Consider the following 13,950-nt stretch of genomic DNA (forward strand, 5'->3'; position numbering starts at 1 on the left):
CTGCATGTGTTTTCTAGCGTCAAGCGACTGCGACGCGTGCGCATCAAGACGCGCGACTGAAGCGACTGCCCAGTGTGTTTCAGCCTTTATAAGTACTGAGAGTCAAGAGTAAAAGTTCAGATTTGAAATAAATTTGTTCTGTTGTATTTGTGACTTGATTAGATAGCTGTACACATGATAAACATGTTCTTCACGTTTTTTACACTCAAAAGCAGCAAATACTAGGTGTAATTATATACAACTTTATTTCACAATAAAAAGTACATGTTATGGTATCTGCTTATACCTTTATACTGCTGTCCAATCAATTGCATAAATCAGAAATATATGATAAGTAATTGCCACCATCCGAATTTTGTGTGTGATGGAAACTTTCAACTACTCCAATTGTTTGAATGTTTTCATCATTAATGTCTAATTTATTTTATATTATTTTAAGACACGCAGTTGCAAGAGTGGAACACATTGATGCATCAACAAAGCACAAAGAAATGTTGTTAAAGTTAATTGAGTGTGTGCACCACCCTGATAACAAGGTTGAAATTTGAACAATGTACGGGTAATTTTCTCAGACGAATTTCTCATTGGCAAAGGAAACGATGGAACCCGTGTTTATGTTGGACTGGGAATGGATGGCTGTGAAAAAGCAGTGAAACGAATTCGTCAAGATAGCTGCATTAAAATAGCAGAGAATGAAAAGAAAATTTTGAATGAGGGAAACGCAAAGTACTCGCAATATGTTGTGAATTATTCCTTCTACGATGAAAACCTTGGAACAGAATATGTCTATTTGATACTCGACTTGTGTGAAGAGTCGTTGAAGGAATATGTGGAATCAAATTCAAATAGTTTGGATTACCTTCAAAAATTACTCCCGACATTCTTAAACAAATTTTAAAGGATTAGCTGACCTTCATAGAGGTCCGCGTCCAATTCTTCATCGTGATTTGAAACCTTCCAATGTTCTACGAAACGCACAAGGAAAATTTCAGATAGCCGACTTTGGTATCAGTCGAGTATTGAAGAATGGCTTTATGACACATGTAAGTGATGCTACTAAGGGAACTCAGGATTGGATGGCTCCTGAATCGTTCGTTGTTAATGAAGAGTCATTTGATAAAGCACGATACAAACCAGAATCTGATGTAATGGTGGGTGTAAAATATAACCATTTGCAAATTACTTCCAAATTTTTAGAAATCATTTGTTGACACTGTTATGTTTTTTATATATTTTAGAATGCAGGAATGGTGGCTTATTATGTTGCAACAAAGGGAAACATCCTTTGGACCTCTAAAGTATAGACTGAAAATTTGCTAGATGGAAACCCTGTTGGATTGATGGAAATCGATGATGTTGTACTTAAAGATCTTCTTTCATGGATGCTACAACATTCACCAGAAGACAGGCCATCTGCCAAAAAGGCGTTAAAACACCCTTATCTACTATCCGATGAAGAGAAGTTTAGTATGCTGTGTGATATGGGGAACCAACCGAAATGAAAAATCAGAAGTTACAAGCTCTCTAAATTTAGATGTTATTGCGCAATTGTATGCTCCCAAGGAATGGATGACGCGTATCGATGATAAAGTCTTGAAAGATTTCAAAATTTTAAAAAATAATGGCAAACAGAAATCTCTGACTTACGAGCCTACATGGGCAGGGTGTTTAAGATTCATAAGAAACGTGAATGAGCATTGAACGATAAACCTGTACACATCTGTTGCGTTATGTCAAGGAAGGCAAATATAGACTATTTCTTGCAATGTTTTCCTGAATTGCCTCTTCTGGTGCACAAAAATCATAAGGTCGACTGACTGGAAAACAAGAGCTGATTCAGGAACATTTTACAGCTTAGTCATACCAACAATTTTTATGTTAAACGATATAACCAAATTAGGATTCTGTGACACTATGCATGATCATATTTACAGTTGTAAGGTTTTACTTTGCATTGTCATTAGAAAACATCGGTTGCATTAGATAAATGTTTGTTTCACGATCTATGCGCAAATATATGATGATTTTCTTTCATATTCTTATCAAAAGGTGTTAAAAGTCCGAATGATACAACTATCCTATAATTCAAATTCGAAATGGCACTGTCTATTCTTGTTTAATAAAACCTGGCATGTTCTTTACTGAGGTGAAAGAGTTTATGTGTTTTACGCTATCTTTTATTTGTTTCAGAGTCAAGTTCATTTTCGTATACCTGTCTTGAAGAACCAAGAAGCAGTGCATCAACATTCAAAGGTATATCTAATGTGGTGGGATTTTTATTAGTGAGAAATTCATTAATTGAAATAATTATAATAAATTATGTATAAGCAGTGCTGAGGAATGTAGCTGAGGAATGTAGCTAAGAATTGCACGAAATATTTTCATGAGTGAATAATGATAACTTTAACCTTTAGTTGAAGAAAAGAGAAAACTTCTGAGTGCCAAGTTACCTTCAAAAATTGGTAAATTTGATATTTTTTGTTTGAGAGATTCAAAGTCCAGTGTCATTGTTTCGTATTAAATTTTGTAGATGAACTTTCCAGTGGCAGCACAGCAAAAATTTTGAATTCATCTACTTCTCTTAGTTTCAAGCCATCTTCAAAAACTGGTAAATTTGATAGTTTTGTTTTAGGAGATTCTAAGTCCAGTGACATTCATTTTGTGTAATATTTTGTAGATGAACCTTCCACTCCCAACACAGTCGAATTTAAAGAACGTTTTCTCACAAAGGATCACAAAATTAACGATAGCGTCCATGAAAATTTGAAAAGGTAAATGTTTTTTATCGCTTTTACGTCAATTTTGACTTATTTGACACGAGGAAAGAGCATTGAATATCTTCACTTTCCACATTTGCAGTTTTCCTTGGCTTTGTGGCAAGTATGGTATAGCACGTCCTACTGATGAGATGAATTATCGTCACATGTTTCTTGAAGTTTACGAATCAAAGACTGAGGATGTTTTAAAGCAAGAAATCGATAATAAATTTGAATGGAAAGCTTCAGATTACATCGAATTACGTTATGTTGACCCAACGTAAGAAAATAGAAATCCAACAGCTATCCAACAATGTTATGGTAAGTCGAGATAATGAGCCCAATAGATCAATGTATGGCGCGTTGACTTTGTTCTGCTGTAAGATGAACAGCATTACGCGTTGACTTGCGCTCATGTTGGTTACTTAAAAAGTATTCCCAAAGGCAAAAGCGTGATTTATACTGTTGGGAGTGAAATCATGAAAAGTAAATAGCTTTTGGTATGTAAGAGGAAACGAAAACTTCACTCACCTGGCGAGATATATTTTTTTCTTGAGCAACATAAACAACTGCAGCAACACATTATTGACATATACCATGCTCTAGCAGGATTTTCACACATCCAAACAGGTAGAACCAATCTCTTATAATGCTAGAGAAGCATAATTATTGATATAGATTTATACATTATATTTGCTTATTTGATTGTTCAAATTGGACAGTATATGGTTGAATTTTCAACTTTTGTATTGGATATATTGCCTGCACGGATATAAATGCTGATTCCCTGTTGATTATTGCGAAAAATGTTTCGTTAGGCTGATTGAAAGAAGACGGAGGACTAGCAAATTAACTGTCAAGGGAAAATTTAAAAGTGGTTGGTTTACCTTTGGAGAAGCAATACATATATTCAAAAGCGGTAGATATTCTGACGATAGTTCATAAACGCTACCTTCTACGGAACATTCAGGATCTTGGACTACGTTTGGAAAGCCCATGTCACTACCAAATGCACCTAAGAGTTAATGGCAATAAAACTAATTTTGAAAACTCTTAAAGACACTGCTTCTGTTATTTCTGACCTCGTTTATTAAAACAAGTCTATAGCCAAATAGCAATCCCCAAAGACGTGATCTTTTTTGCACCGTAGTTGTATAGACAACCTAAATGCAAGCCCCAAATTCGTCAAATCAAAAGATATTTTCTATTAAGTACAGATGACAGTAGCTACAAATCATTATACCTGTTTTGATTCACATTCAAACCATATGCAAAGTAAAAAAATGACCCAATTTGCCTGTTGACTTCAAACTTCCATCGAGCGAAATCGGAGACTTTTTCATTTCTAAATAGAAACAAGGTTTGTGAATATTCTATGAAATTAACTGATTATTTGTTTTCAATTTAAAGTTTTACCTTGATAGCTTATTCACGGGTTTCCTTACTGCAATAATTTCAAGCTGATTGGTCTCACCGTTTTAAAAGTTCCTTTGTTTTGTTCTAACTACAAGAGTCATCTTTGTTTTCTTCTGTTGAATTAATAAGTGACATGTTACTCTGCATTTAGTTTTCTTTTGTGAAGCACGGTTCTCCAGCAAATTAAAGTCATTTTCTGTCAAAAAGTAGCACGTTCTTGAAGAAACTGATAACTTTTTAATGATTAGATATTTATAAACATCATCGTCGATTTTTACGCTATCACTGGAAGATAATTCCACATTACAGTGAGTTGATTTTAGATGATTGTCCTTATCATCATGTGAGCTATTAACATTATGAATATCTGCATCATAGATTCTATCTAAAGGATCTGTGTTACATGATTTCGTTATCTAAATCCCTTTCACCTAGAAAGTTGACCAGTCCAAACAACAACACCAGCTGCCTGTTTGGAAGCATTAGAATCATGAATCAATAACATTGTCATATGCTTCTTCATTTACAGAAATGATTCGTTGATTTTGTGCAAAGTCATTTCTATCGTGCCCTCTATCGTGACCATCACCATGATCTAGTTGAGTTGTCTCACATTCTTCTGCCAGCGACAGCCTACGAAGATCAACGGTCAAGATGTTTTGAGATTCGTTGGCTGGCTGAAGAAAACCTTGTTACATCCGACTTTGACGTTTTCATAAACTTTAAAACCATCGAAAGAGTTCTTAGCAATCTAGAAGTGAATAGCACAAAAATCCAAGCTAAACAAAATGATAAAACTTTGCGACATTTCATTTGTAGAAATATCTGCTCATCTCAATATAGAGATGCTAATAAAAATTACTTAGCTCTCCAAAAGGCCCTCGATAAGATTTTTCATGAAGCGTAATCCTCAATTTGGAAATTACATTTTGGATGCCTAGACATTTGGCAACGCTAGGCTTAGAAAGAAATCTTGCCGGGACTCTCAAACTATTTGTCGAGATACGGGACGATCTTGTGGTGGTTTATCCGGGAGAAGACTACGAACATATTCTATTGCTAGTCTTGTTTTCAACTTGCAATGGCTGTTGGGTTGGTCGTCTAAAGAAAACAAAACAGAAATGTTATTTTGTAATTAGCAATCGGGTTTGTCGTTTGTTTTAACTTTTCTTTGTACACTACACTTAAATGTGATCAAATCATCATCAATCATTGATTATCGTTTTCTGAGACAAACCGTGATCGACCTGTAATTCTTAATACTGAAGAGTATCGTAGTGTAAATGAAATACATGCTCAAATTTTTAGTCATATGTTTGATTGGTCGTATATTGTTTCGTGAATGCTTTAGTTTAACATTAAATGGAAGATCACGTGAACCAGTTTTTGTCACCAATTGTGTTTTTGATGGCTCAGCTATGACCCTCTCTTTTCTTGCGTCATTGCAAAGGTATTTACTGAGTTGATGGAAAGAAGTAGAAAATTATTCTTTGATATATGTTTTCTTAAAACTCCACGAGAACATAGTCAAATCTATTTTATAACATTAGAACAAAGTAAATACCTTACAGTGCCAGACTGCGAATTTCAGTTTGGTGGAAAAGCAGATGATAAAATTAAGTGACATGCACTTTGTTTTTAATGATAAGTTAAAAGATTTCATACAGCAATAGAATCAAGTTGCCAGCACAATCTGATAATGAAATGGACTTTGCAAATAACGTTTGTATTCATCGTTCATTTCATACTTTGATCCTTCCATAATCATTTGTTACAATAAGTTGGTATAAAAATGAATGCATCAAAATCTTATTCTACGGAAATTCACTCTTTCATTTTCTTTCCTCACAACACAAACAGTAGTAAAAAATAACACAGAGGTTTTAGTTTGTTGGTACAGTCAACTAAGTTGATATTTTGGTTTCAGAGGAACGAAAGAGCTTCTCGATCCGTTCGTAGCGAGTAGAATGAGACTTATTTATAAAACTCAGGATTTGAACAAAGTTATTTTCCAGAATGCAGTCTATATTTAAGGTTTTAGCAAGTTTGTAGATTCTGGGGACTCTGTAGCATATACATAAAAAACTGAAGGAAGTCACGGTCCATTCCTATCTCGAAATACGTTTTTCTAAACAAAATTAAAATGGACTAAAACAGAACATCTCTCCTTGTACCTAGTGCATGATATTTCATCTGTCGTTATATTTTATGTTTGAGTTATATTTTATGTTTAACTGTTTGAGACTCTTCCAATTCATTGACTTGTTATCAATTAGGATCATGGGATTGAGACGAAAATCTTCACGACCATGATTAAAGACAAGTTAGGTAAGCCAGCTGGTTAAGACCGTTGCATGAGTCTTCAGTGGTCTGGGGACAAGTAAGATGATTACATGAATCTTAATTTTTTTTAAATGGAAACATCGCTTTTAAATGTTGGTTAAATGTTGGCAATAATATAAATAAATATTTACGAAATGAACTTAGATGAAAATAGTTTTATAACCATTAAGCTAGTTAAGTAAAGGAGAAATACATTTTTATAGGTTTTATTATCTGTGGATTTTACAATGATTCACAGTTTGTTTATCATCAACCATTCAGGGTGAGTCGGTAGTGACAGTATGTATTGGTTTTATATTTGTTTGCTGCTCAAAGCTCTTCTGTTGGTTTTGTACGTATCAGCTTGTGATTATTGTGAGAGTACTTTACAATTATTTGAATGAGGTAAAATGAGATTAGTTTCAGTAAGATATTAAAGGAAAGCTTGAACAATGTCAGAAGCCAGTGAAGGTAGATTATGAGAAGTATCATGTGACAGGATTAATACCCAGAAAAATAAAGAATGTCATAAAATCGTGAGATATTACCTGATATCTGTAATTTCAATAGTGTTGAAGTCAGTTAGATGATGCCATTTTGATGATTTCAGCTTCCTCAATTGTTTAGTTATCACAACTTTACACCAAATGGGTTACTGTGAGTCACTAGGTCATATGATGTTTTTCATGTACATTTAGGGATATATTTCTGGAAAAACATTGGAGAAGTGTTTTGGGACGCTCTGTTTGTGATTATTTCTTCGAAGCTCAAGGAAAGGTAAATGAATTTATGTGTAAATTGTTGTTTGTGCTTGTTTGGTTGAGAAGTTTTAAGTACTTTCTTGAACGGTTTTCATGTTATATTTGTCTGACAAAAATGCTCCTAAACAATCATCTTTTATGTTCGAAGTCTCCAGACATTCTCCTGTAATTGCAACAGGATTCAGTTATCTCATCAGTATATTTCGCCATGATCTCTTCTTTGTTTCTGTTGTTGAAAATGAAGGTTTGTGTTTATATTAAGGTTAGTTAATGTTTTATTAATGTTTATTTTGAATCAATTGCCTCTAATCCAATCAAGAGATTGATTGCTAGTTTTAATTTAAAAAGTATGCATTACATTGCAAAGAAGTGTTATCACTAACAGGCATTGCATTAGGCATCTTAGTGGTAGATAAAAATAATTTAGCCTTCATATCATCAACATGTGGTGAACACTTTCATGATTATTATTATTGATGAATTGAAAACATTCCTTTCCAGTTCCACCTTTGTTTGTGATTGAATTTCTTCATCGAGTGGTTGACTTGATCAAAGAATATTTCTCTGACTGTACTGAAACAATCATTAAAGAAAATTGTGTCATTGTATATGAGGTTTGAGATTAGTATTTTTGTAGAGAATCCAGCTGTTTGATAGATGAATTTCAATTTTTTCTGTTGTGTGTGATGTAAAATATGATATTATATCTTTATATTTTCAGTTATTGGAAGAGATGTTGGATAATGGATTCCCTCTTGCTACAGAGTCAAATGTCCTTAAAGAGTTGATAAGACCTCCTAGTATAGTTAGAAATGTTGTTAATAAAGTGACTGGAGATAGCAAGTAAGAACCTTCCTTATAGTAAACATATGAGCCATGTTTTTATGTAGTGATCTGTATGTTGTTCATATAAGGATCAGATATAAATATAAAGCAAATCTGCAAAACCACTAAACATTTCTATATTTGCATTGTTATTTATATGCAACTTACTACAATATTTAGTTAAATTTGTTTTAGTTTACACATTTATGATCATTCTACATATAATTTAAGTTAAATATTTCATATTTTCCTAGTATGAGCAGTCATCTCCCAACTGGTCAATTGTCCAATGTTCCATGGAGGAGAACTAAAATATGCAAATAATGAGGTATGTAGCTATATTCACATTGTTCCATTAAGAAATTTGAAAGAAAATCCTTTTTATGCTTTGTTTTAGTTGTATGTGATGTGAACTTTTTCTTTGTTAATTAGTTGTAATAAATATTGCTAATTGTTGGTTCATTACTCATAATTTATTCCAATTAATTCTAATTATCACAAATTAGTCCTAAGTATTCTAATTAATTCTATTTATGTTATAGATTTATTTTGATGTAGCTGAAAGCATTGATGCCATCATTGATAAACAGGTAACAACATTATAATACTGTGGATTTCTTGTTCCCTTTGTGGAAGATGTATGACAAAAATATGTTTGTTGTTTTTGTTTGATGTTAAATTAAACTAAGGACATGTATGAACTGAAAACTTATGGCATGTTTAAATTCCTAAAATTTTCTGTTTGTGTAGGGCTCCACCATATTTTCAGAAATACAAGGAACTGTAAGTGCCTTCCTTTTTTTATACTTTGTTATATGTACTCTCTAGTACAACATTTTAAAGATTTTTTCACCTTTTTTCAACTTTGTTCTTTCAGATTGACTGCAACTGTAAATTATCTGGCATGCCTGGTATATTTATGATACTTTGTTATATCTCTAGATTAAAATTGAATTTATCTGTAGATTAAAGATTTGTATTAATTATAGATCTCAACATGTGTTTTACAAATCCTCGTATGCTTGAAGATGTCAGTTTTCATCCTTGTCTTCGCTTCAGAAGATGGGAGGTATGTAAGTGTGAATGTTGAATATGGATTGTCTCTGGATCAAAGTCAACACAAATTATTCTTAATATGACTAATAACAATTGTCTTTTACATTGAACACTTTTCTTTCAATCTTGCACTAAAACCGCGTTCAAATGTCGGTGTATTTTAGTCTGAACGAATTTTGTCATTCGTCCCCCCGGATGGTCGTTTTCGTTTAATATCATATAACGTGGCAACCGGGTGGGTGTTTTAGCTGTTTATTTTCATGATGAAATTGTCTATTTTGATGGTATTTTTGTTTTGTTTAGAGTAAATATGCTACCATTGTTTGCAAAGCCTCGTGTCTTGTTTCAAGAGGTTTATCAACTGTTGAAATTATTTTAAAATATTTTTTATTGATTGAAATAAATTAAAGTGTTTGATTTTTCTGCGTTTTAATTCGTATGACTGTTCAAAACATTGATTCGATGATCGTCTTTACTTGGTTGTTTTAGGTGGAAGTGGAAGATTTGAATTGTCGATAAGTTCAAAACCAGTTATGGGTAAAAATGTATGTATTATCATCATGTCAATTTATTAAACTGCTGTTGCATCTTCTTGCATTTATAAACTTAAAGATATAACCTAAACTAGTCCATTTTTTTCATACGTATTATCTCAAAGCATTTTGTATAAAACTAACTACATCGTCCTAACGTACTCATAGCAAGTCAAATATTGTATACATTAACTTTTTCAAAGTCTTTTCACTCATTGTTTCCATATCTTATTTATATCGAGAATGTTGTCGTGACTGTTCCATTTCCTAAACAAGTTCACAACCTTAACTTGACTACAAACGGTAAAAACACTCATATATTAAACATTACAGTCTGATGTTTCATTGCTCTTCATTGACGTTTCATCAACATTTATGACTTGTGTTCCATGTTTTCAGTTGGTACCTATTCATTTGATCCAATCAAAAAAGAGCTTTCATGGGAGGTAGGTTCATGAGGAAATTGTCACGATCACGTGGTTATGTAAATCTAACGTTACGTTAAACAATTTTAGATCGGTAAAATACAATCTCAGACATCGTCACCTAACATCAAAGGAAATGTAAGTAAAACTTGTTTTATTTTGCTTTTGCTCGTCTCAGTTGATTTACAGACGTCTTGCCATGTTTTTCAAGAAAATATTTTCAATTTTTGCATGCAGCAAGATCTTCCTTCACAACATTTTTGCTCACGAAGTAAGTAAGGTCGATCTTGCCAGTAACCATTCTTGGTCACAAAGTAAGGTCGATCTTGCCAGTAATCATTCCTTGGTCACAAAGTAAGGTCGATTCCAGTAACCTTCCTTGGTCAAAGTAAGGTCGATCTTCCCAGTAACCATTCCTTGGTCACAGTAAGGTCGATCTTCCCAGTAACCATTCCTTGGTCACAGTAAGGTCGATCTTCACAGGTCGCTATCACTGTAGTTATATTCTTAAATTGTATTCTCTTTTCTGATAATTGGTACTATCCCTCTTCCACTTTGGTATTCACCTTTAAAGATCTGATTTCCTACCATAGTTAAACAACGTGGTGATGTGAGAATCGCTCTGATCTTTTATGAAACTGCTCTCTTTCATTTTCGTCTTATGTTACTTGTCGTCAAATTCTTGCTGTATGTTGGTTTCTGTAGTTTACTGCTTCTTATCATAATCTTTGTTTATTTTTCTTGTTTTTTATGAAAGAATTAATGTATATCTCCATAATCTTTTAATTTCTTTCCTTTGTCTAATTTCCAATGTTTATATTTCAGATATCTTTAAAAGCGATGTTCCACCTTCGTAAAAAACACCAACTGAATTCGTAAGTGTTTTTTACTGAGTAACGTATATAAAACCAGTTATAATTGGATGATATACTAAAATAATTCCCAAACCAAACGTTCTATGATACAAAGTTAACATAACTTCTTCAGACATGATTTATTTATCAAACTCCTTAATCATAAACATGCAACAGCCTGCACACCATCATAAATTTGTAGAAACCTGTCTCCTTTCGCCTTCTTTCATCGGTAGCATTCTTTTCTTTAGTTAAATTTCAAAATATATTCATTTGCCGCTTTGGGATTGAAAGTCGGTAGACTGTATGTACAGAGGTAGGGACAATTTGCATGTGGTTTGTTGTGTATGTAGGGTACACTTTGCATGGTTTGATGTGTATGTAGGGTACACTTTGCATGGTTTGTTGTGTATGTAGGAGTACACTTTGCATGGTTTGTTGTTTATGTAGGGGTACACTTTGCATTGTTTGATGTGTATGTAGGGGTACACTTTGCATGGTTTGATGTGTATGTAGGGGTACACTTTGCATGGTTTGTTGTTTAAATTGATGTTCATTTTAATCTTGAACAGATGACTTGAGTGCAACTAATGTTATATGGTTTCTGATTAATTTAGAACTACAAGCTACGAAAGGAGTCAAAGACACAACAGCTTGACGGTATAAGATAAGAACATAAAATTTTGTTGAATAAAAGCACAGCACAACATTTACACATGGTTAACAATTCGCGAATCTCCTTCCTAATCCTTCAACAAAACAAATTTTGATTAGCTTTCAAAAATATAATTCAAGTTGTTGTGTTTTTTTCAAAATGTATGCATGTTTGACAAAAAATGTATCGTCTACTGGGACTGCAGTGGCAATTGAACTTTACCATGGAAGAAAAGCAAAGTTGTGAATGCAATCTTCAACGATGTTGAACGATAAAATTGCGTCAATGCAGCAATACTGTACAGGCAAAAATTATATATTGCAGCACGTTATATTAGAGAAAATTTTCACTTGGAGCAACTGTGCAGTCACTGTGAGTGCAGTGCAATGTTAGAAAAGGGAACCGTTCTAAATGTGGAAGGGAGGAAATATCTGACTTGTTAAAGTTATTAGTAGTTTTTAGTACCAAATGGGAATCAAGCTTTAGAGAATTTGTTTCCACTAGCTGAAAATTTTGTACATTTTGCCAAAAAATTTAGCATGGTTTGTTATTCAATATTGCTTAGGTTCTTGTTATTTTTCTAGTGTTACATGGCTGCCTGAAGCATATGGAGTTACTGGTCCGAACAAGAAGTTGGCATTCCACTATACAACGTGGCTTCAATTCTTTTCGTTTTTCAGGTGTTACTTGGGTACTTAGAGCGTATGGATTTCCTAAACGTATGTAAAGCTTTGATTCTCGTTTATGATACATAGCGTTCCCAAGTCGCAATTGGGTATTGTTTCTAAGTTTGTAAGAGATTTTTCGATCAAAATTTTATTTGTTGTTAACATTTCTAATTATGTTCTTCCTGAAAATGAATTTCTGTCTGCGGAAACTGATCATTCAGCTTATCAACTTGCTGCTTCACCCACAAAAAATGCTAAACGATCATACGAGGCAGCTGCATGGCAGTTTTGAATATCATATGATTTTTAAATGTTTTATTGAATGTTTAATTTCAGGAATTTGATTGGTAGTCTTGACGGTCGTTATGGATTTACCTGCAAACATTGGCTCATAGATCCTGCCAATAGAGATTTTATCTCGTTTGAGAGGAAGAGAGTTTTAGAGAAAAGTCGCATTAAAAGTAAGTTTCAGTTAAATCAAACATTAATTGTAGTTTTGAACATTTTAGAAAAATTCAAAATACATCAGTGACACAATAAAATTGTAGTGAGCCTGTGGGAACATAAAATACAAGTGATTTGATATCATTTATATTTTTGTTAGTTTGATATGACAAAACAGAACATACGTGAGTGTCTACACTGTAGTGACAAACAGAACATACGTGAGTGTTTACACTATAGTGACAAAACAAAACATACGTAAGTGTCTACACTGTAGTGACAAAACAGAACATACGTGAGTGTCTACACTGTAGTGACAAAACAGAACATACGTGAGTGTCTACACTGTAGTGACAAAACAGAACATACGTGAGTGTCTACACTGTAGTGACAAAACAGAACATACGTGAGTGTCTCACACTGTAGTGACAGAACATACGTGAGTGTCTACACTGTAGTGACAAAACAGAACATACGTGAGTGTCTACACCAGTGACAAAACAGAACATACGTGAGTGTCTACACTGTAGTGACAAAACAGAACATACGTGAGTGTCTACACTGTAGTGACAAAACAGAACATACGTGAGTGTCTACACTGTAGTGACAAAACAGAACATACGTGAGTGTCTACACTGTAGTGACAAACAGAACATACGTGAGTGTCTACACTGTAGTGACAAACAAAACATACGTGAGTGTCTACACTGTAGTAAAACAGAACATACGTGAGTGTTCACTGTAGTGACAAAACAGAACATGAAGTGTCTACACTGTAGTGACAAAACAGAACATACGTGAGTGTTACACTGTAGTGACAAAACAGAAATGACATAGTGAAAACAGAATGTGAGCACTGAATGGTGACAAAATGATATGGAAATGACACCAGTGAAACATACACTGTAGTGACAAAACAGAACATGAATATAGTGTCTACACTGTAGTGACAAAACAGAACATACGTGAGTGTCTACACTGTAGTGACAAAACAGAACATACGTGAGTGTCTACACTGTAGTGACAAAACAAACATACGTGAGTGTCTACACTGTAGTGACAAAACAGAACATACGTGAGTGTCTACACTGTAGTGACAAAACAAACATACGTGAGTTCTACACTGTAGTGACAAAACAGAACATACGTGAGTGTCTACACTGTAGTGACAAAACAGAACATACGTGAGTGTCTACACTGTAGTGACAAAACAGAACATACGTGAGTGTCTACAA

The 13,950-nt window shown here is 33.7% G+C and overlaps 1 protein-coding gene and 1 long non-coding RNA gene across 2 annotated transcripts in view; both read left to right on the plus strand.

The window, feature by feature from the left end:
- Window positions 1-3,034: 3,034 nt before the first annotated feature.
- LOC124438646 lies at window positions 3,035-3,810 on the plus strand. The gene is made up of 2 exons (XR_006946149.1): window positions 3,035-3,077; window positions 3,575-3,810. It is a non-coding gene; the product is annotated as an uncharacterized LOC124438646 (long non-coding RNA).
- A 2,855-nt stretch (window positions 3,811-6,665) lies between these two features.
- The window catches only part of LOC124437963 (AP-3 complex subunit mu-1-like), a 105,538-nt gene continuing 98,253 nt past the window's right edge, over window positions 6,666-13,950 (plus strand). The window contains exons 1-2 of the mRNA XM_046987939.1: window positions 6,666-6,777; window positions 7,193-7,271. Of these exons, the coding sequence (XP_046843895.1) occupies window positions 6,743-6,777; window positions 7,193-7,271 (114 nt within the window). The 5' untranslated portion in view covers window positions 6,666-6,742. The remainder of the gene's footprint in view (window positions 6,778-7,192; window positions 7,272-13,950) is intronic.

Source organism: Xenia sp. Carnegie-2017, unplaced genomic scaffold, assembly GCF_021976095.1.
Source record: "Xenia sp. Carnegie-2017 unplaced genomic scaffold, XeniaSp_v1 HiC_scaffold_19, whole genome shotgun sequence".
Lineage (NCBI taxonomy): Eukaryota > Metazoa > Cnidaria > Anthozoa > Malacalcyonacea > Xeniidae > Xenia > Xenia sp. Carnegie-2017.